Source organism: Anopheles coluzzii, chromosome 2 (genome assembly GCF_943734685.1).
Source record: "Anopheles coluzzii chromosome 2, AcolN3, whole genome shotgun sequence".
NCBI classification, from domain to species: Eukaryota; Metazoa; Arthropoda; class Insecta; order Diptera; family Culicidae; genus Anopheles; species Anopheles coluzzii.
In genome coordinates this window covers 38856417-38881220 of record NC_064670.1, presented here as the reverse complement: position 1 = coordinate 38881220, position 24804 = coordinate 38856417, and the positions used below count along the sequence as shown (strand labels likewise).

The following is a 24804-nucleotide window of genomic DNA, read 5'->3' as shown; positions in this document are numbered from 1 at the left end:
TTAGCTTGAATCAAACCTGTTGCTAGGAATTGCAAATTTGCTCCAAACCGATGCCCAAATAAGGACGGAAAAATGTCATTGTACAAAACGACAAAAAAAAAAACTAACACACAGAGTGTCGCTGCTTCTTTCGTGACACGGTGGGGGAGCCAAACCAAGGCGCAGGCTAAACAGACCCGGCGTGATTTACACAAAAGATCCATCCGCGACCCATTGCGCTACGTAAATTGTGTTGACCGGTTTTCCTCTTTTGCGAAAGGAAGTGTGCGTCCTCCTAATTCCGTTGCGATCATGGCGACATCGTACGAAAAAACTACTGAAGAAAATGTAAAAATCTATCCTAATTAAGATAGCAGCTGATGGCGCAAGAAAGATAAAATGCTAAAAATCTAAATAGGATAGCGATACAGAAAAAGGAGATTGCCCTCCCTCCTGTTCCCAACTCGTTGACGGGTCTTGTTTTGGTCTTGCGAATGTGTGACTGCTTTTATCCGGCGATTCGGCCCGGCTAGCGCCCGAATGGGGTATTAAGTTCCTCTCCTTCGCTCGTTTCGGGTTCTCTTGTTCGTCTCCATCGGCGAACGCCGCTTGCACAGGGTACATTTTCCGTTTGATGTTTCTTTAAGTTTATTAAATTATAAAATTATGCAAAACGGTTCGGTTTCGTTTGTTTGCGGGTTCACCTCAAAAGCATCGAGTACGGTGTGAGAAGGAAAAAACCCGAAGAATCCAAAAAGCTACGCCCCAACTTAATACGAACAATAAAGGAACTTTTAACAAATATGTTTGCCCATAGTGACCACAGAGCACCGCCGAGAATGGTTGACCGCGTTGGGCTATCTTTTGAATAATCTGTACATCTTGGTCCGATCTCGCGGGTGCGTGCTCAACTCGATGAGAGGTTTCTAATCGCGATTGAAATTATAATTGCCGATTTGTCTGCTTTATCTGCTATACCCACCTATTGCTGATGCTATATCTGAATGGCTGATCATATTTGTGTGACAACACATTGCTATATTATGGGTTAATAACTATTAAGCAGACTCGAGATTTTATCGTGAAAATCAATATAGTTTATTTATGACTTGGGATGGCAACTGTTTCATGCAATCATGTTTGTCAGTCTCTAAATGTTGTGAATGTTTCATTGTTCACCTTTATCAAAGATAAATGGCATTTTTTCAACATTTTGTACAACCTTACACGAGTGCGCTGTATTGAGAGACAAAGCTGCTGTGAAGTGGTGCACCGGAATATAGACATCCGACGAGTTTCTTCCTGTCACATTGCCGGCACTGCCAGACGACAGCTAGAACAGAAAGCCGGCACATTCGGCGCGTCAATCGAGAACGTCCGCTCCCGTTTGTTTATGTCTCGGTGCAACAAAATCAAATAAATACGTACACCGCCATCGTCCGCCGGCGAGCATATGCCAATACCAAAGCAACCGGGGTCGACCGGCAACGGAAGTAAGTGTCAAATGTGTGTCGAAAACCAGGATGTTCCGTAGGTTTTTGGCCCGCTTCCGCTTGCGCCCTAGCAAGCTGTCAAGTACTCGGCCTGCTGTACACTTCAAAGGCGAAACCCGAAAGAGAGACAGCAAAGTTTCGCTTTCGTTCATTTGATTTTTGTGTTGTTTTTCTATTCTCATGCAAGAAGTGGTTAGCTGCTGAGAGTGGTGGTGTGGTCCCGGGAACTGGGACGATACGGGTTTTGCTATTATGATTTCGGCATTCGTTGTCTGTTGCAACTTTATGCGTTATAGTGTGGGTCGCATAAGCTATAAATGTAGGGTGCATGGGGCAAAAACAGAAGCAGCAGCAGCAGCTACGCTTCACACTGATGTCTTAAAGCCGGAAGTGAAAAGGAAATGGTACCAAATTGTCACCGAAATCACTGTTGACAGATTTGGTCCGTTTTTCGTTTGGCATTCTTTCCCGTTGTTTTGCGCAGCAAATCGATTTTATCGATTAAGATTTAGCGGAGATTATGCTTTGGTTTGGGTTTTGGAAACTAAATATGCGGATTTGGCCGGAGCAGATGTTGGCCATTGGGAAGTTATTAAAGTGGGAAATAGGGATGAAAAAAGCAGTGGAGGTTTTAGGACTTCCTTTACGATGACATTAAATTGCAACTACCTTTGCTCTAATAACATGTATGAAACAATTCTTTGCTGTTAAAAATATGTTTCCATTTACCAAAAACCGCGTTGTATAAATCTGGTTTGTTGAAAACGGTCGCGAACCCGATCTTATCGACTCAAACCTTCTCCCCTTCCCAAGCTTGATTGATCGGCTGCTGTGCCACTTTAACAACGACTGATCGACCGATTACACCCTGTTGCTGCTGCGAGTAGGTGGTGACGAAATCCACAAGTTATGTTATCCACGGCTAATCTCCCACACTCGGTCGCGCCATCCACACCGTATCGCTCCATCTGGACTAGTTCCAAGCAACGCCACCACGCGACTGGCTGTTTCTCTTCGGCCTGTACGATACGATCCGACTGTTAATGAGACAAAATCATTGTAAATCTGCAACTGATGCTCGAAATGAAATCATTAAGTCTCCCAGTCCCAGAATCGCTCTTTCGCCCTCGCCCGGCATCTGAACACACGCTGAAGGCTTTATTTCTATCAAAGCTTTAATCTAGATTAAAACACGCTGCTTCTTCTCACCCCAATCCTGGCGATCTCGGCACAGACTCCAACCACCACCATAGTATCTCGATAAATATTAATCACTGTCGCTTTTCGATGGGGTCTGCTCGCCGTAGTGGACGGCCGCTTGTGCACGTATCTAGAGACGCGATGGGGTTTAAAATTCTTTCCGCTCCACGAAAATGCGCGCACTGGGCGCTGCGTGAAACGTACGTTTAGGTCGAAAGTTTAGAGGGAAAAGGAATTCCGTGACCACACACACGGGAGAACCGTTCGTGTTGCGTTCTCGCGCAAGTTTAAGGGTCTCTGTATGTATTGCCCTCGGTGCGTGACGGTCACAGTGCTGAGGATTGACTTCCCCGGACTAACGAAACACTGAAGGAACAGATCTTGGAGCGAAAGACACAACAACCAAAAAAAGAAGGTAGCGCGACCGGCCCCAGTACCTTTGGGTGCATTCTTTGCACGGAGAGGATCAATGATTTGGAAAAGCGAAGAAGAAGCACACACGAAACGGCGTAAAAAACTGGATGAGATAATACAGTGCGAGGCAGAGGCAATGGAGCGCGCGCGTGAATGTGTGTATAGGTTTTATGTGGTACAGGAGGAGGAAATCGCAGCAGGAGTAGCCGGGGAAACATGATTTATTTGACTGGTAGATCTGTGAAGACTCCCGGATAGGGTGGGAAGGGTGGACCGATAGAGGCAGTGCCGCTTCGGGATTCGAAGGCGCATACCTTGCCGGTTCTGGCGGCGCCCGCACACTCCTAAATCACCTAAAGTGGACTCATTATTTAGAGATTAGGCCAAGAAACATGTAACCCTTGAAGCATTGACTATAACATTGGTCCCCTTTGTCCAGTGTAAACCAGCAATGTGTGCTAGTTTATCAGTGTGGTTGCACATGTGGAGCTCTTGTTGAAAAGCAACCGATAGGAACTAGTAATTCTTGGAAAGTGTTGCATTTTCTTCCTACTGCTTCTCTCGGTGGCGTTGACATTACCGGCACCGAGACTAAAGTTGTAAGATGGCTCATGCACAACCACACATACACACTTGGGAATGACCAATCCCACCGGCAGCTGGGGCACACATGTGACAGGTGCATTTTCTGACACTTTCTAGTCCGAGTTGAAACCGAAACCTATCCACAGCGGTTACGGAATTGTACAGCATACGGAAGGTAGAAGGTCATTAATGGTTCCGGGCACCAACAAGGGGGTCGAAATAAAGAGAAAATAAACTTCATCCCATGGTGCCTTAACGATCTCTCCCCAGCTGGCGCCAACCAAATTATCACCCAGTATCGTGACACATTTCACTTCCCTCCCAATTGGTGGCCGTGTGAGCATATGCCGTTTGGCGTCTGATACAACTACAACCCGCTGCCCCATAGGGAACGGCATTCTTGAACGATCATTCTTATCTTAATGAATCAGACCGAAGTCGAAGGGAAGAAAAAGCTATCTACATTTTGGAGTGTGTTAAAAGTGTAAGCTCTTTGGATGTTGCAGTGCCCCCAGGAAGATATTTTAATGAGTTCATAATGTAAGCATAATAATGGAAGTTTCGTAAGTGTGTCTGAGATCGAAGTGGACTTTTATCACGGACACATCAGGTCTATCGATTTGTTGCAGTCATTAATGAATCAATAAAATACAAGCTTAAGATTCCTGTGGAAAGTAACTAGAAAATTGATCTCAACACTAAATTCAATTTGAAGCTACAGTTCGACACTGTAGTATGCCAGTATGGGTCTCGAACAAGCAAAATTTATAACTCTTTTACACATCGCACTGGCTGGTCGCACATAGTCTCTAAACCCGCCCTTTCGGAATCCATTAAATAATGCAGCAAACCTCCCTTCACCCTCCAATTCACAAAAGCACTCACAGATGCGCACTCACGAAACAATTCCATCGTGTGCTTCTCTCGCTCGCTTCACCGGTGGTCACGGGCAGCATGATCAAACGCGGGAACCACTTCAGGCACAAACAACCACCACAACCCGTGAAGGTAAGCGCAAGGAGATGCTAGTACACGCCACAAGGAGGGTGTGAGTGGCGATCTTGGCTGGCTCTTTCGCCATCCCGAAAAGGGTGAAAAAGAGCACGAGATCCAGCACACAAAGGAGGAGGAAGCATCAAAAAGTCTATCATGATGACGAGATAACAGAGAAGAAGTGGTCAGCAAACGGGTTTGACGTTTCGTTTCGATTTTTTGGAGTCGGAATTTTCACCTTTCTTTTGTGGCGCACCGTTCAACCCGTGGAAAAGGCACTTGAACGTACAGTAGCGGCCGAAAAATGTTGTTAACAGTGATGGCGAAGGTTTGATTTTTCTGGGTAGCGAACACAATACATTGCATACGTTTTTAAAAGCAAATGAAACCTTCCAAACGGTAAGAACAAAGCATTTATATAATCAACATATTTTGGTAGCTACAAATGCAATCGCCATACTCTTCGTTTAATGGCAAGCAATTTAGCTTCAAACGTACTGTAAACGGAAGCAAAACGATCAAACGCGAATATGGGACTGGCCGGACGCGAGGGGAGCGCAATAGCGTTTCGCGATCTCTAGCGATTTAAGTTGATTTTAAAGCAAAAGATGAAAGGAACCACAAAGAAAGAGAGTGCAGTGAGGGAAGGAATATGTTGGCTTTGATTGTCGCCGCCTAACATGAGCGGGAATGATTTATCTTTCGAGGTGAGTGGCGAGCAAACGAACCGGCGCAAAATGGCCAAGCCCCGCGCGTTCGTTTGTGTGGGGACTGTTGTGTCTGTTTTTTTTTTTTTTTCTTCGTATTTTGCGAAAAGGGAAATTACTTTCGCAATCGCGCAGCGTACGGCGCAACCATGGCGAGGTTAAAAGTGGCAGGTTCGAAGATCCCATTCGTTTGGTTGTTTTACTTTAAACTTTGATCAACGTGCTCGATTGAACATGGCCTAAAAGCACCACCACGTGATTATACTACACTTGAGCGAACGGCGGATGCGAGAGTAAGTGGGTTGGGAAAGTAATAAGTCGTAAAAGATGCAAGATGGGATAGCTAATCTAACCATGAGTACGTCAGAAATTGATTCTGTTTTTATAAGCTTGCTAATCGCAAAGTAAACAATATTGTTTAACGTTAACAATCACCTCCCGCTTGGGAAAGAGCTGTTTGAGCTTGTCCAACTGTTTGAGCAAAGGAATTTATCCTCGTTTGGTAGTCGCTTTGCGTAGAGATAAACTTGATAGATAAGAGTGGTGATGGTATTTCGCTTTGCCGTTTGATTTTGCCACCATCCCCATAGTTCCCCACCGAAAGCCGCGGCGTATACAAACACGTTGCAAACGTGATCATAATGACCGATCGTCGATCCTGCGTCGCCTTCCCTCGAAAAGCGTTCGAACACAAATGAAATGCAAATTCCAACCAGCTGTGTCCAGCCGCAGCACGAACTTCACCGGCCTTCGCCAAAGAGGAATCGATCGAGAATATCTACAAAAAGAAAAAATTAAGTAAAATAAAAGCAATCCGTTTTCCGTTCCCTCTCTGCGCGGCAACACGCGGACGCCGTGTGCTTTTCGCCCTGTTGGCCTCAATCAACAGCTCTTCGGTTCTGCTGTTGTTTTTTTAACTCTTTCTTTCTTCGCATTAGTGTTAATTCTTGCTGTGCCGGCGAATTCGTGCCCTGGACAAACGTGGGGGGTAGGCTGCCGGGAAACTGCCACGACCCTCCTGTGCAGTCACCGTCTCCAAACCGAAAGAAACACGCCATCAAACGGGACGGCGGTGTGGCCGAGGGGATGAAAAAGGATTGCAAATTAAATTTTGGATTCCACAAGAATCCACAAATATTTGCACATTGATTGAGTGATGGCCTCCTGTATTAAGTGGTGCAATTATGTCTGCGGTCGTTTTATTCAAATGGGATTCATTTGATATGCGCGTGTTGTTTGGGCCCGGGTGCGGTTCCAATATGTTCTTGTTTTATGGGATCTGGAACGAAGGGAAGAAAGATGAGGAAACGGAGCATCTCGCGATACACTCTCACAAGAAAAGAGTCAAACACAGGTTTTCTGTTTCCTTCGTTTGGTGTTTATTTGATGGGCATGTTGGAGCGTCGCTTGAAGAATGTTGTTGTCGGAGTGAGTCATCAAATTTTCTTATTTAACTAACGATATAATGCTCGAAACTGTACTACATTTGAAACATGTTACAGGCATGTTCATCATATTATTTTTCTTAAAGCTTATGACTTCCGCTCCTCTACCATCTCGCACAGTCGATGAATCACGCACGCACAAAATGGAAGGCTCCCTATGGGAGTACCAAAAACTAATGAATGAAACTGTTCGCTTTGGAGAAGGTGAAAAGCAAAACAAACCAGCAAGAATACAATGCCCGAGATGAAGACGATTGGGGCCGTTTTGTGCACACCAGCCGAAATGATCAGCCCGCCAGCCATTTGGTATGATCCATGCTCATGCTCATGAAACAGTAAAATAAGGCCCAGTACCGGACCCAGCACTCCAAGTCAGCCAATCCTCTGAAAAAGAAATCATTGCCACGGGGGACCGAGAGAGACAGAGCGTGTGATGGGTTCGGAAAATGAGACTCAAGAATGAACGGAGAAAATCCGTATCTATCTCTGCCTACCAAAGATCCAAAAATTCCTCACTCACACACATACAAACACGTGCACGTGATCATCTTGGCTTGGTGGCTCCATGGTTAGGGTGTACTGTGCATCGGCTCCTCGATTGCACGATCGATGATCCCCCTTTCCACCCTCGATCTCAGGTGGAGTGGCCCGCTTCCCGTCGATGAATCGTTCGCATCGTTTATTCGAGCACACATACACACACACGCGCACACCTTTCTCGACAGAGCTCCCACAAGGGTCAGTTCTTCAGCAAGCTTCCCCTTGGGCCGGTTTGGATGGGCGATCGAAAAGGATGATGAAAGAATTTTTATTTCCCATGGTCGTTACTTAGCTCCTTCCGTCCGCGGACGCTTCGAGCCTGTTCCGACCCGCGGTACCGAAACATGTTCCTCCCTGCCTTGCATTCTTGTGTGTGTTTTTTTGTGTTATCGTTCGCGTTTCGACTTGATTCGCGAGTCCGTTTTCTCTTTGGATGGGCTGCGGTTGGGCTGCTTGGGCGTTGAAGCAAGCGGGATAATATATCCACCGCGCAAGATCAAGCCACGAGCGATTAGTGAAACGGTTCGGACACGATCAGGTTCGAACGCGTTGGTCTCTGTTTCTGCGCGATCGAACCTGTTGGCGGGCGATTATGCTTCATCTGTAGATGGAATCGGAACAAACCTAAAAAAGGTAACAGTTTACAGTAGTTGTTCAAAGTGTTTTCACATAATGCAATATTCATATTTGCAGTTTGCCCACTTTGCCACGTTTTATTGACAGTATGCTGAAGATAGTTTTAATTTCTTTTCGTCTTTTAAAAACTGCATACTAAAGATATTATTTTATCTCGCTCTCCTTATCTGTCTCTCACACACACTCTCTATCAACAATAATTTATCTCTATATTTAAAATTGTTTAATATTCCAACCAGAACGCACCAACCGTACCCCACTGAGCTTTACTGTTTCTTCAGCCCTGTATTGTGTGGTGCTGCGATCATCTTCGAACGCAAAAAACTCACCCGCAAAAGGAGCTCCGCACCCGTCGCAGGTCCCCGGGGATGCATTGTTTACCCCGGGGTTTCGATGCTCGCCACCATTCTTTCCTTTTCTCCTGTTCGCTCACCGGCAACCCGGCAAGGTATGGCGAACCCGTGTGGTGGGTTCACCCTCTCGGGGAGGTTATAATAATCAACGCATTATTAGGCACTTTGGATTGGGCAAAAGTTGGGCTGCTGCCGGGGCGCACCAAAGAAAGATGATTTGGTATTCGGGTGAGGGGTGGGGGCAGAGCTGTGGGACGAGAAGGGGGCGCGGATCGAAATGAATTGGGCTTTTTTATGGATCTTCGGGTTGTGCGAACGATCGCATAGCGCAGCCTGTTTGTAACGCATCGAGCAACGGGACCGAGGCCGGGCAAGGGGAGAAAAAGAAGAAAAATCCACACCGAAGTAACGAGCAACTGGAGAAGGAAGATTAAAAAAAAACGGTTAAGAAAAATGTTGAGGCATAGTAGAAGGGTGCTGCCGTAAGAGGAGAGGGTCGATAGCAGAGAAAGGGAAGAGATAAGATGCTACACGCGAGCCTCGCGACTCGATCGAAACAGCGCATAACACCACCACCAAGTGTAAACGCCGTTGAAGGTAGTAGAAAGGGAGAAATTCTAGACAGAAAAAGGTGCAGAGCTTATACACAATGGCACACGAATGTATGGAACCAAGGGAGAAAGGAAAATAACCCCACACACATACACACTAGACTTCCTACTGCGGTCATGGGGAGATGGGAAGTGTTGGGCGAAAGGCAAGGAAAGGAAAACCACCAACCGGAGCACACACAACCACAACCACCTTTATCGGCATTAAATTGAGCGAATAACAGCTGCATTAAAGGGTCAAAACGTTCTGACATGAATGCAGCGCCAACGAGAACGGATGGATGCTTTGCGGAGAGGGATGTGGAACGTGGACTGGCACATGCTCTCTATCCTTGTGAAGCTAACCGTTGCTCCCGCTGCATCTACCAACAGGCTCTGGACACCCTCAGGAAGACACCTCTTGCAGAACATAGCACATCCATGCAACACAAGCCTAAAATGTAGTCGTTGGGCGCGCAATAATGTAGCGATAAAGCTGTAAACAGAAACTGTCCATTTCCCGCCAGCAAAAACTCGACTGCGAATGAAAACAAAACTCCCAGCAACCGATGCAACTGACCGTGAAAGAATGGTTGGCGCGCGTTTTTGTGCTTATTTCACAGCTCTTGGCCAGCCGGACGCTCGTCTAGTGCCCCGTGTACTTACAGGTTTATTGTTTTATTAGTTGCGGTTGCTCGTTTTCGGTGCTTGGCTACCTTAATAAAACAAACCTTCTCCGCGCACCCCCGAACAGGAGAAGGAAGCGACGGCAGTTACGGCATTCATTTTCTCGCTTAGCTCTGTAGGCCAACATGCGATCGGTAGCCGGTGAGAACCGAAGCAACGACACTCAACGCACAGATACTCACAAAAAAAGACTCTTACATTTGTTATCTTTATTATGATGCGCGAGAAGTATACGCTCAAGAAAATGTGAATGGTGATCAGCGCTTTATTTCATTGTGATCATTGTGGCTACCACCAGCACCCCGCCGTCCATATCCTTCGACTCCCCCCATTTAAGGGTACGACCTAAAACCCATACTTAAACGCACTGGCTGGAGCGATTATGAGTTGCATATTTTTCGAGCATTAATTCGATCGCAAGACGCTTTTCAACGGGCTTTCCTCTCTCAGTGAGCGTTCTTTATTGTTGCCCCCTTGCCCCTGCGGGTCGCTCCTCGCACGGCTCCTCCCCAAGTGCAGGTTCGGTGGGAATTTTGGTGGGATAAAAATCGTCCATCTCACGTTTGCGTCTAATCTTGGATTGTGGTGGCTCTACCCTACCCTACCGTACTTCCCTCTCTTGTAATCAAATTTCTTGCCAGCATTTTCACAGTCAATTCCGGGTCAGGTAGGACTGTTTCTTGTTGGTGTTAGTGCTTGTCTTTAGCGTTACACCACACACCTCATGGCGCAGATCGAGAGCTTTGATTTCCAATCCACACAGCCCACAGTTGCTGCGCGTGTATGTAAAGTCTTGTGGCTTATTAAGCGCTTAATTGCTGACCCCCGGGCCCCCGGGTTGGAGTGCTTTTTCCCAATTTTACACCTTCCCATCTCCCGTTTCCTACTTCCGATGGGTCGGGCAGAGGCAATCGCTTCCTTACTCTGCCGCCTAATATCTTCATTAGAAGAAGAAAACAAGACACGCGAACGCAATAGGAAACAAAGACGTTGGGAATTATGGGCATTGACGGGAAAGAAAAAACACGAACAAATCAACCCCAAAAATCCATCCCCGCCTGCCCTAATACACGCACACACACACGCACAAACAAACTTTTCTCTGACGTCATGCAGCCACAGCAAGAGCGTGAAAAATCTGGCATCCAACCCCTTTTTCGTGCCCGTGAACCACGTCAAGAACGAACCTGGAAGCTGGAAGCGATCCAATCAACGAGTTCAACAGACTTTTCGCCCAACCTTGACGGGTGGGCCGCGCCGGTGCTTGTGAGTCTGAAAGGGGAACAAATACAACAACAAAAAACTGCAACACATGACGTTTTCTGCTCAACAACGAAGGGAAAGTTGGCATTCGACCTGAGGGTGTTGTGTACAGTACGGTTTTATCGAACAAAGTTCGAAGGGACCGTATTCGTCCTCTTGTTGTGTGCTGATGGAACACTCAAGTGGTCAACGCGGGAATGCCGGTGGCATGTACTTGGCGTCGATCGTCCCCAGGATGCTACATTATTAACAAGAGACTCTCGATTTCATTTCGTCATCCCTCAAAAGCCGATTACTTGTTGAGTGTTTGCTGAAGCTGTTAGAAGCTTTGTAATCGTTTTTTAAGGCATAAACTCGGTGTGAGATTTAGTTGTTGAAATTGCGTTCACCGCAGGAGTTCTTGCGTTACGTTGTTGCAACGTTCAACAATTAGATAAAGCGAAGGGGTGTAGTGATGATGTCATGGCAGGGAGTTGAAAGAAAACTGATGTTTGATTTAGAGTGACGAAGAATTCGACTGTTAATTTGATTGCATTTTGTTTACATTTTCTAATGCTGATTTCCTGTCGCAACAAATGTTCGCATTTCGAATTTGAATTCAATTTCGTAAGATTTCTGCGTGACAGTTATGTTCAATTGCCGCCACACCTCTTCTTGCCTTGACTTTTTTTCTCTCTCTGTCTTTCTGGGACGCCAAAAATTGGAACACCGAAGGTGGCAAACAGTAATTGCACTCTAAACGCAGTTTTTCCTCTAAATTTAACAATCAATTGTAAATGAGGTACGCTCTTTCGATGCGGGCCGTGCCCATCGGCCGTCGCCGGTCGGACGGACCATAGCCAAAAACCGTACCCAAACACGGGTATTTGTGACCGTGTTTGTGTGCTGTGTATGTGTGTGTGTGCATTCCTACAGCATTAGACAGCATTGGGCTTTTGGTGGCCGCTCTGGCACGGGGGTTACATGGCTGCCGCCTCCTTCTAAACCGCACACCGAGCGTGTCCAATTAAGATTTGTAGCCAGTTTTATTATTATTTCCCATTGTGTACGATTCGTTCCTGTCCCGCTGTCCCCTGTTCAGCTTCTTCACGCTCTCGTACCACCATGCTCCTTGCGCTTTGAAACTTTCGGCGTACGATTTGTAAGCGCAGACTGGATGCCCAGCTGAGGCCATTCTTTCCGATTCCGAGTTCCAAAGCGCACCAACAATTTTCCAACACACCTCTCGGCTGCACTCTCGCACTCCAGACGCGTCCGGTGTGCGTTGTTGTGTGCGTCATGTTTTGTTTCTTTTTTTTTCCTTCTTCCCGAAATTCCTCCACACGTCGTCATCGATTTTAGGGAGGTGTTTTCCTGCATTTCACGCCACACCATGGTGTGGTACCTTTTTTTCTCCCTATGGTATATTGTGTTGGTCGCCCAGTTTGCTTAACCTTTCTTCGGGAGACCACCCGCACCACTAATTCCGCATCGATGATGAGGCTAGAATGACTTCCGATTCTCTCCTGTGTCCCGGCTTTCATTCGATGCCGGCTGGTGTGTCAATTATGATCGTGTTGGGTTATATGTGTGTGTGTGACACCATAGGTGTGGAAAATTTACACCTTATTCTACTGCACGGGGAGAATTCCAGCAACCTAATACCGGCTTTCCTTTTTTCTTCCATTCGAAAAAGGTGCTTGCTTCTCCAACGCCTCCAGTGGCGACGTACAGCAAATCTTAATTATTATCTCAAAGGTCAACCGAAACGATCGCTAATTATTACCTTTGCGGTGTGCGGTGGTCCACTGCCTGCAGACCATCCTCTGCAGTTGTAGTTTTTTTTTTGTTTTTTGCTCCACGCGTTGTGCAGTAGGCGGATGCTGTCTGCCTCGGGTGCATCTTCTTGCACTGTGCAGGGATAATTGCTTATCAAGGTGTCATAATGACATGTAAACTATAAAGGCCGGGCTACATTGACCGTACTCCGTAGTGTAATTTTGATTTTCACTAGCGCATCTGGCGGCGGCTGACCGAAGGATTTTTTGGTCGTCGGGGGAATGGTCATGCCGGATCTCAAATTTAAGTTGTTTTTTCATCGTTTTTTTGATGCGAAAATGGCTGAAATACTTGCACAACATCTTTATCTATCAATTGCATAGCTTTTTCAGACCAGTTTAAGTAAAAAACATGAAAAAATAACATATTTTCTGGAGCGGCTCCGAATTGTTTGGCAAAATGCTTCGGTCAGCCGCCGCCAGATGCGCTAGTGAAAATCGAAATTACACTTGCGAGTACGATCAATGTAGCCCGGCCTTAAGGAAACGTTCGAAATTTCCCTCCAAGCGGGGAAAAAAGCGCATCCTCCCGGGGGAAAAAGGGACCTCCTTCTGCACCTTTCTGCAACCGGATGACGATGGTGTTAATGGTGATTTTGTACCCTGTCTTGAGCGATACCTACTGTCAATGGTTGAAAGAACAAATTGGTTCTGACGGCAAAAATTGACTCATCTCTTTTGCAGTAAAAACACAAGCACACGTGGTAGGTACGTTTGAACGGAAATAGGGAGTAAAAAAAGGAAAATCTACACTTTACCCAGCGGCACTTCACCAGCCATTGGCAGCTTAGTTTGCTTGGCGAGTTTGTTGTCTAGCCTTTCCTGTGCAGCCACCCAGCGGCGAGCGAGATCGATTTCGAGACCGGAACGAAATTCTCAATGATGCGTTACGCACTTTACATTTTCACGCTGCCGAAAGACACCGGAACACAGTTTGGTCGTCGAATCTACTTTTGGACAAAGTGTTTCAAGTGTGAATGTGTCTGTGAGTGCGTGTGATCGCTTTTTAAATTGTTTTTCACGCCAGACTAATTGCTCAGTGAGTCAGGTGCGTGCGCTTATGGGCGTAAAATCGACATTATTCGAGGTGTAGGAGCCGGCGTGGCTGTTGTTTTAACAATCTCATCTTGGGTGGTGTGCTATATAGGCACCAAGGGTGACATTCGGGATACACTATTTCCAAAATATCGACCACTTTCCACCACAAAAATGTAGCAGCTTCTTAAATTCATTCAAAAAGATTCATTTAAAAGGAAACTACTTTTACCCTCAAAGCGTCAGACTCCTTCCATGTGTGCCACTTACTCGCGCGGTATCGTCGGTGCCGGTAGAGTGTGTGTACTTTTGCAAATGCTGACAAACATGTTTTTGAGCATCGCTTCCTGTATCCGTCGAGATTAGTTGGGCGATCAGGTCGGAATTAATCGGACCAATGATTGCTCCACTCCGAGAGGCGAGCGAGAGCGATATAGAAGAAATAAAACGGGAAGGAACGGCGGGAAAGCACAGCAGCGGCAGCAGCAGCAGTAATTTGCTGACCATCTCCCTTTCCAATGGCCGAAAAATGATCCCCGAGAAAGGCAGGAAGCATCTGGCCAAACGTTCACCGAGCACAAAGCGCACCAGAAATAGAAGCAATCATGCTCATACACGGAGCAATTGATTGAACATCGAATAGCCGGGCAAGATACGGTCGCGCATTCCTTTCGCGTGAGACTGCTCCTCCTCCCGCGTACCTTCTCGACCAGATGCTCTGCTCACGGCATTCAAATTTCCCACCGAAAGCCGAAGCGTGTGTGTGTGTGCGGACAAATAAGCTTCAACCAACTGAATGCCAACGATATTCCACGGTGTAATTGCGAAGGAAAAGTGTACCGAACTGAACGCATTGCGTCGAATGCTCCCTCTGGCCGCAGCAGTACCTAAGCAACCTAAGTTAAGATAATTTACAGCAAGATTGCTCATCCGATCGATTGCTGCCTATCCACCTATGAGTTTCCACCACAAGCACTCACAGGTGAGAAGCACACTTTGATGTCGTCATCTGTTGGATGTTATTAAAGTAAGAATAGAAGAAAAGACTGAGACAACTCACAGACCACCATTGAAGAGGCTGGCCGGGGCGACGATATGTTGCTGTGAGGATCAAACTCCTCTCTATCGGACTTTCTGTTGCAGCAACTGCGCAGACGAGATATGTAGCAAGTGCCTCATATTTCCCAAAAACTTTCTCGCTTTAGCGTAATTTAAATTGATAGAATGCCCACATTTTGTATCGATTATCTATTTTGAAACATGCCACTAGCACAACTAAGCGATCAAATATGCATAAGCAAAGGGAAAACAGCTTCCGTTCCGTGCCTACGGTACATCATCGTCCAGCATGCAATCCCCTCACGGTGATACTCCGTTTCCCGCATGTAAAAAGCTAAAAATATTCTCATGCCAAGAGAAAACAGAAAACGGCTCTTCGCGGTAGCGGCACTTTCCAACGACGGGCTGCAAGTGTCATCTTGCGGTTTCGGTTTTGGCTCATTGACCCAAAATTACTGCACTTCCTCATCCAAAAATAGTGTGTATCTGCATTACTGCCGCAGAATGTGTCTGACTTTTACGAAGTGAAAAGATTGATCAATTTGGGCTAAAATTACAGCATCGTAGGTTGTATAGAGAGTGATGATGAATTTTTCTTTATGCACAAAGCTAACTAGTTTATTTAGCCCGTCCCGGAAAGTGACCCCGATCGGGCACGGCGGGAAGAGGTGCAAGAGTATCGGAATTCCTGCGCCAGTGTTTATTTAAAACGCACAAATGTCTGGCCCTGACGCTCTCGGCGGGAAGAGAAGTGAGGGAAAAAATATACAACCACGCTCGCTCGCTGCAAACTCCTGGCGTGCTGTGTGTTGCATGTTCTGCGCTGGCCTGTGCAGACCGTGGAGTCATTTCACCATTATTCTTGTTTAATTTAAATTCCCGGAAATTACTTTCATCTCTCCTATCCCACTCGCTTTCCTATCGTTCTTGCTTTCTCCTCGCATAAGTTGCTGGCTTATTTTCGGTGCGTAGTTAAATATCATGATAATCATTCTCTTGAGAAAGAAACTCCTGTGCACTAGTGGAGGGTCTCCGGAAAATCGGAACATATGTTGCTGCGCTAACGAAATTCTTCGTCCGTCGGATTTTGGACATGTGTGCGAGCAACATAAGACAGGTGTAGCCGTGGGTCGGTCTACATTCTATGCACACCGATCTGCTGCGATCTACGTGTGGAAGTGATCATTCCCTGATAGGCTTTCCCGCCAGGCGGTTTGAATATTTTATACCCACAACGGTTTCCATCTTTTATGGTTGATTTGCACCACCAGGTTTTCAAAATTCTCGAGACATGAATTATTAAAAGCTCATTTTGGATCAACTTCAGCTCTGTCTAACAGCGGGTCGCTGGTAACCGCTTGAAAGTATGGATTAGGTTTGATAGATTTGCGGCCTGCTACCGCTGCTGCTGTGCATTATTTTGTCGCACAAGAATCGTTGGGTCGCCGGGCGCCCTAAATGGTCGTGTGGGATTAAGTAGCATTTTACAAGCTTAAAGATACATCATCCCCCGTATTGGGTGGGATTAATGCGCACGGTTACTATCGCCCAACGACTTTATTCCGTTCAATTCCGTTCAAAACCCTTCCCCTGCAAACGAGACACTCTGGGCGGAATCTTCTCAAGAAACGACAAAGTACTGTAGCATTCGCTGCTCTCAAGCTTAATCGATCGATCTTCCGTCTTAACCGTCTTTAGACATAGCGTCGTAAAGAAACGAGAACCCGGTTAAATTGTTGGGCACGATATCGCCAGGTTCCCACCGAATTCCATCCTTCTCCACAGTGGCCACACAGCCTACGGTGCCATGGGAAATGGGGGATATGGAGAGTTGTGCGCGCTCCATTGGGTTTCTGCGTGCGGGCGATAGTTATGTTTCGGGCTTTTTTTTATACTCCACCACTCATCGTCCAGGTGTTAATAGGTACGGACTTTATTAGGCACTAGTGACATAGCTGAAGACGGTATGCCTCTCTCTAGACACACACAGACACATACTGGAGGTAGAAGTCGAGTTGTGTTCATTTTATTCTCTGTCGAATCGATTCGAGTTTTGTTACCCAATACGTATACGTACCAGGGATAGCACGGTAATTATAACCACTTAATGAGACCAACAATGGGAAGAACGCGGCTCTGTCGCTGCGGTTGGCGTAGGGACGAAAATGGCCGATGATGGCGCCCTTACCACCGCTTCTGACATATCCTTCCCCACCAACCTGCACAGTCAGCCGGAGATGGAGCGTGTGTGCGTGCGTGTGCCGTACTCCAAGATGTCCACGGCGTTAAAGAAGCCGTTATCTTTACGATACACGGCGGAGAAGCTTTAATGGGTGTGTGAGTGTCGAGTGGTTTCGCTCTGTCTCTTTGCCAACCCTGTACAACCGTCGCGCAGGTCCGTCAAACGGCGAGCGACGTGCGTTCTCGTGTGGGAATTCTCTTCATTAGCCAGCTCATAAACACACATTAGACATCCAGCCCAGCAATACCTTTAGAGGTTACGCCTTCAAAGAATGCGATGGAACTGCTGGCGATTATCGACGGCTTTTCTGTGCGATTTCCTTACAGCTCCCCAACGCTCAAGTCGATGCACTTTCGATGAGATAATGTATTTAACCACGCAAGTAGTTACGATAACAGTGTGTTGCGAAAGATTCTTTCATTTGTCTTCTCTTTTCTCGTGCTTCCGGAAGCGCCCCAGCTTTCCTTTCCGTTTCTGAGCACTGAGCAAACATACTTGCGCTTTTGAGTAACTTCCACCGGGTGACACAGCACCGTTTGTGTCTCATGCATTGGAACAAAAGTAGCCGCCATCCCCGTTCCCGTCTTCTCTGTGTACTCGATGGAAAGATGGCAAGCATACACACATACAATAATGCTACATTATACATGCAGCGTAAAATGGTGTCTGTAATATTCCGACGGAATGAACATTTCCTCGGGACTGAGTAAGGAAGCATCGCTTTCAGCGGAGACACCTGCGGGAAACAAATAGAGTTGCCCTTTGATGCGGAAGAACAACATTTCCCTCTATTGGGGGACCCTTTCGGCGGCACCGAGGAAAGTGGCTAATCTAGGTGGCACCTACCCCCGACAAACATTTGTCGACTGCGCGGGGGTGTACAGTTTGTGTGGAAGCTTTCTCGAATGTTTCCGCCTTCCGATCTGTTTGCGAGGCGTCGTGCCGACAAGAAGCGGGTCTTTCCTGCTTTCCCAGTAGTATGCACGGTATTTATTCACCTTTTGTAACACATTGCCGCCGTTACAAACATACACCGCCGCTGTGTACCAATTAAACCAAGCAATGTAAATTAATTGTAGATGCCGTCGAAATTAGAGAACGATTGAAGAATGCATGCTCTTCGCTATCCGCGCTGAGGGGTAAGAGATTTGCGCTGGGACAGTTAGTTTATTGCTGCAGCTATATTTTTTTGTAGACCCTTAGTCTTCAAGAATGTGAGCTAAAAAGCAAATACAATGCTTCCGTTCTTTGGAGTTTCCCGCCTCCGCGGTAGATAATCTATGTTAATTATTAAAGAATGTTGTTAAATAATGCATTATGTTTTGTGCCCTTTTTTCCAGATCTAAACCTCCGACACTGCGAGGTGCCACCGGGCGGTGGAACCTGCTGCACGCAGATGACCGAGCACAAGCTCGCCCTGCACACTAAAACGATGGTTGAGCGCAACATCAAAGACAACATCTCCAAGCTCTCGTCCGTGCTCGGCACCCGGGCTCAGCGTTTCAACGGTAAGTCAGACAATGGCCAGTGCCACAGGTTCGTCGTGTGTGTCCCATATTTGTGGCAAAATGGCACGCGTAATTAATGCACCGGCACGGTGACACTACCGACGTGCAAAGCTTGTACTGTACGGCAAGCATGTATGTATGCGCCCGATTGCATTCCAGCAGCATGTTACACTGTTCACTCGGTATGAAAATGGTAACGCTTGTTTCTTGTGGACGAACCTGGGGAATCACTCATGTACTCGCTTTTAATCCAGATAAGGCACCATGCGGAGTGCAGTCGTGCGCACATAAGCACACAGACGATACACGATGTCCAACAGGTGCTAAATTGGCCCTACTTGGCTAACAATTAATGGCAGCTAAATTTGTACAACAAGCATTCCCTCCGTAACGACTCCGTACGCCGACAAAGTCGACCGATGTCCGGAAACAGATGTTGTCCATAAATGTCAACTTCATCGATTCGGCCCGATCTATTGAGCCAATCAGCTGTGTTGGAACATGCGTGTTGGAAAGTGTATTTTGTTTCACTTTATATGCATCAACCATTTCCATGGGTGTTTCCTTTTTAGTAGCCTAATGGCTAAATTAGCACGCTTTGTGATTGTGCACATGGTAAGCGATCGCCATCGCTCACGATCTCCTGGCCCCGGCAGATTGTTCCATTCCATTTACGTATGCTCCAGGCATGCTGTTGATGGTTTGTGTAGCATTCGATCGGAAAAGCAGCAACGCTGGAAGCGTGGTTCGTTCGCTCAACGAATGACACTTAGCGTGAGGCATCTACAATTTCCATGTCACTGGCACGTCAACCTGCCACCCTAGACGGTGGAGAATTTCTACTCCATTTTACTGTGTAGCGATGAAAAACGTTCTCCCTAAAGTAGATAACTCTGCTTGTACACATTCCGCGTTGGTCTACATTCTGTGTATCGAGTAACAACATCTGGTTGTCTGGACGCATGTCCAGATGGGTCAGGCCTCCTATGCGCGCCCTCCCGTCTTCCCGGTACGTCCGGCAGCGGTACAGCAACGAAGATCGCTCGAAGTGTAATCTGTGTTGACACGTTGCCTCACAAAATGGGACCACAAATTTGCCTGTCAAGCCTTGACACCTTGTGGGTCCGGGCTTTTGAAGATTGAAGGCTTTCGTGCTCGGACCAATCGATTCTCCCTCTTGCAATCATCCATTGTGTTAGCTCAATCGTTCGTCTGGGACGTGCGATTTGGTGTGATTTCTCTTAACAAGTACCGGAACGAAGTACGAGCTGCCGGACATTCGGGGCAGGGCGTAGCTCTGATGGCAATTCCGGTCAGCAAAGGGAGAGCCTGAACTGTGCAAACTGTGCGCATGCTGCAAGCCGCCGACTGGATGACTTCAGGTTCGTTTAGTCAGCATCAACGAATGGTGCTGTAATTACCGGATGCGTTACGTGAGACAATGGAGGTCCAATATCAACCTTCGAGTGTTTTTGTGCATGAGTACAACTTAATCCATAGCATCCAATCACGTTCCACGAGAATTGTTTAAAGGAAAATAGGGTGCGAGAGAAAGAGAGGAAGGAAGGGAGAGAGGGAGAGAGAGAGGTACTGGTCACCTCACATTTTTTCTCGGGTAGCTTGATTTGCTTATCTCAACAGCTTGGCGACTCTCCACTCAAGTACCCTGTTGGCCGCTGATCCTCTTCACCACATTTTTCGTCCCTTCCAACCCGCATGCCTTCCCATTGCTTCCTCTTCATATTTGTCATCCAGACTGAACCGCGCAAACCATACGCTGGTACGTGTTTGCCCAAGTGGCCCCCGTAAACTGCACCGTGGAATCCGTTCTTGTGTAATGTTTGGCATTCTACACGGCGTTGTAAATTCCCAACCTCCATTATCGCCCATCGTCGGCACGTACCTCGCGCCCATCTCCTGCTCACCTCGTTGCGTGGAGGATCCATTTGCGATCGGATGCGATCGACGGGTCGGTGATGGAGGTAGGTTGAAAGACCACCGGTGCGCGTCTGCCGTACAAGTGGATAAGCGAGTGCACCTTGGAGAGAGAGAAACGGTTCGGGAATCGGTGAGGTGTGGGGTAAGATGTGCCAGGAAAGCGACGACGCGACGGACTGTGTGACATGGGCTAGACTGATCTAAAGTTTGTTTAGCTAACCGGTCGTTGTCGTCCGTGGCGTTGTGTGGTGTCACCGAATCGTTAGAATTGTGTGGAATGCGGAAGATCCAACAACGAAACGAAGAAAAGGGGGAAAACGACAAAACCCGAAAGGCAGTGTACTCTGTCAATTGCTGGTGGTATTTAGGAATTAAATAACAGACGTCAGCAAGAAAACAAGAGCGCGATGATCGATACAAATTTGCCCACTGTCTGGGCTAGAACGAGAATGTTCCTGGTGATTATACGATCACACCTTTCAGCGTGTGATGGAAACTTTTTAATCAAACTGTAAATCAACATCCAGAACCCAAATTGTGGCTGTGGATATATATATCCAAAGCCATTCTTCAGTTCCGTTGCAAGGAGAGTTGTTTACTTGTGCCCCGGTGTGAATATAAACTGAACTGGGAAGCTAAGATGAGTAAGTGAACATGCCCGAGGTGCATTCAAAAGATTCATCATCGTAAAAGCTTCTTCGTCTCCAGCTTAACATCGTATATGCATATCTGTATGCATCCATTTCCTCATTCCCAACCTCGTCGAAGCTACCCAAACGCATACGGGGCGCGAGACAGGCGTGGTGACAGAAATTTGAGCATAAGGGAAAAAAGGAACCCAAGCGGAAGGAAGGGAATTGGAGTTTATTTGTATTTGGGTGTGGAGCGGAGAATGCCACCAACACTCCCCCTCTTCCCCCTTCCCCTTCCTTGTCATCCTCCACCAAACTCTAGCTTCGAACCCTCGGAACGCATTCCATGCTTCCCACCGACGACCATCGATCCTGCCGAAAGATTTATCATTTACTTTCGCCTGGGCGGGCCTGGACGGAACGCTTTCCTTCTCGTTGACGGTCGGGTTAGCTAGGGTTAACCGGGTTTCTGTTTGTACAAACCCCTCGCACGGTCTTCCACCGAGTTACCGGTCGATTCGTTCCCGATTTTTTGCTTCTTGGAAGTGCCGGACCAACATGGAGGAAGTAATAGAGGACATCATGCTCCTCCATCTCGCGTTTGCGTTCTACGCACGTTTCAGGCTTGGCCGCATCGGTGTGTTTGTGTGTGTGCGCCTGTGGTCATATAACACTGGCTCGTCCACTGAGCCCCAGCAATGCAGCAGTACCCGCTGGTGATGGTCTTCAAACGCACACAGAGCAACGCAGTCGCTTCGCAAACTGCTGCTGCTGCTGCTGCTGCTGGTGCTTAGGATGTGATGGGTTGGCATTGTTTACTTTAGGCAATCGCATCGCGAGTTCCGACGGCTTCCGATACTGCCACAAACCCTACCTCCCTGTGCCATGCGAAGCGACTTCGATGAGCGGTAGCCACACAGTATAAACCCGGTGGTATGTTGTGTGCTGCCGTTCTGTTGCACCCCGCAGAGGAGATGCATGTTCAATTTCCTTCTCATGCATGCCCAACACGACGGGACTGGGAAAGCAATGGGTAATGGGTGATGGAGGTACAGGCCCGCCGAGCTGGCGACACTCGGCCATCTATCCCAAGATTCCTTAGCTCCATCATGGTATAGCAAGCACGTTCAACGCCTCCTCCGTCCGGGTGATGAAGAAAACTGGTGGCAGTTCGTTAGGTTCATACTTTTCCAGTTTACATTTTCAATGTTTTTTTATGGCTTCACGATGCCCTCGCGTAGGGGTGATGATGAAAGGGGTGGTGAAGTATTGGCGGGTAAAGGACCTGCGCTGGTCAGGTTCTGGTTTATATAGTCGTGGTTTATTTATCTTAACATCTTTCTCCCTCCCTGCCTGCAGACGGGGCCGGTTCAGTAAGCTGTCAAAGACACTATTACAATTGAAGTCATTTTATTGTACGATACGGGTCCGGTGCAGTATAATGAGTCATGTATTTAAGATAATTAAAATAGGGTTTCTAATTTCTAAATTGAATCTCAAGACGTTTCTACAATATGCAAAAGGCTTAAAAAAGTGTCATTAACACGACACTATAAAAATATATCTATATGAACTGTGCACCTTCCGCATGCATTCCATCAAGGGTTTACGGGAGGTTGTGCCGTGCCGTTGGAACGGTGGTGAGACCCGTCCAATTTATTCATAGCTTGCCGTTTTTTACGCTCCATTTTAATGACATTTCGATCGGTGGCTATTAACCCGATCTCCCGACCCTTTTTTTTCCTCTACTCGCGATACACACCACATCGTTCCGCGCGGGATGTGTGATTTTATTATCTGTGTTCGCCCCTACCACTGTCAGCGTGTGTGCCGTTTTGTAGGGCTGCCGGAACCCGATTACCTGTTGTGCCACGGCAGTGACGGGTAGCTGATCAACCCACAGCCAACCTCCATGCCAGGGACAGGAGAAGCGACGTCGCCTACGACGTTCTGCACGGTCGTACAACACTAGAGATGGCACCAGTGAAGCCATTTTTCAAAGCCAACGAAATTGTCTCCTGCATTCTCTCGCTGCCGTGACCGTGCCACATGCACATCATCGCATCATTTGCATCGTTGGAGCAGTTGAAAAACCCGTTGTGTGCACCTGGCTCTCCAACATTAAGGGGTACACTCACTCTGTCTGTCTCTATTTCTCTCCCCCCAATGTAGTGAGTGGTTTCATTTATCCTTAAGTGCTGGGTCGGGATAAATGATTTCCAATGGACCAGTGGATTGCCTTCAAAGTTGGGGCATGCTGGTAGGGGAGGGGGGAGACACTGTACGCCTGAGTGAATATTTTATAGGCAATGAATATCAATGATTTAATGATAATGAAGATAGTACCTGGTTGCCAGAAGAAAATGAACATCGGTGTCTTCGGTCTCCGGCCGACCATCCTGCTGCTCTTCTGCGTGTAGGTTGCTGCAACACCTACACGTCAGATCAGCTTAAACCACCACCCCTTGCGTCCTTCTGTACAGCATAAAGTAATTACATACAGTCACAAAAAAGGCAACAACGACTCAAAAAAAAACATCCCACTTGATGACACTGGCCTCTTTGTCACTGGTGGCAAAATGTGTCCTTCGGAGGGGGCTTGATAATTTTCAAACCACAACACGTCCCCAAGCTGTGTAGGAAGTTGGTTCATTAACTTTGATATCGTACATCGGTTACTGGCGGCATCTGGAAGCCACTCACCACGTGGCTTGTTTCAGAATTGACCACGGCCACGACTACTGAACTTTAAATTATACCTTCTGCGACAATCGCTTATTGTAGCAACTGTTTTGTTAGCCGAATGCCCTAAGCTATGCTGCCTAATTTGCTATTCTGAGCTTCGATGTCGCGTTCATGCGCTGTCAGGAGAGGTAAACAGGATAAAAAGCAAGCAACATCCCACGATTGGCGCCCACACGCCCATCACAATGCATCAACGGTAAACGCTATGTGTGTGTGAAGATTTTTGACGATCCCACCATCAGGTCGTGATATTTCCATAGGATAGAAATGTTACGTTAATCTAGCAGCTTAATATGTACAAGTCAAAAATTAAGACAAACTATTTGTTGCTACCCGTTGGCCAAGCAGTTGGGAAGAATTACAATCCAACCAACTCCCCGACTCCGACAGGGTACAGCAACTTCCAGGTTAGAGCTTTTCGCAGCTTCCACCGCCTAATGCCGTGCTGCTACTTCATCGATTCCAGTACCCCATTGATCATTAATTCCTTTTTGTGTCTGACATCTACTCCTTCACCATATCGCGCTTTGTCCTCAACTCTTCTCATTACCAACGATTTCGAATCCCATGCAAGGTAGTCTTGCACCATCCTACCTGTTGTGTTGTCTTACTGCATTACCGTAACCTGTTGTCAACGACCATATTCGGCACTGGCTTCCGTTCCCCGGCCAACAGGTGGTGCCTTACTGTCCCAATACCCCACGCTCTACCCGTTTGCAACGCGGGCCGGATCAGGTGACGAGCAGCGAGTGATGAGGCAGCTGACATTTTGGAACTATTTTTCTTATTTTGTTTTTGGCTAGAGAAATCACCATAAAACAAAAGTATGACACCGAAGCCCAAACCCGCCACCCTGTCAATGGACCGTTTGGAGAAGAATGGTAAAGACGTATAATAATAATACCCTAATCTGCCCACACCCTCTTGTCTTGAGGTGCTCGCG

General features: G+C 47.1%; 1 protein-coding gene across 1 annotated transcript in view; it reads left to right on the top strand.

Annotated features, from left to right (window-relative positions):
* Window positions 1–24804, top strand: part of LOC120949244 (glypican-4) — a 60806-nt gene that overhangs the window by 28189 nt on the left and 7813 nt on the right. The window contains exon 2 of the mRNA XM_040366424.2: window positions 18379–18546. Within this exon, the coding sequence (XP_040222358.2) occupies window positions 18379–18546 (168 nt within the window). The remainder of the gene's footprint in view (window positions 1–18378; window positions 18547–24804) is intronic.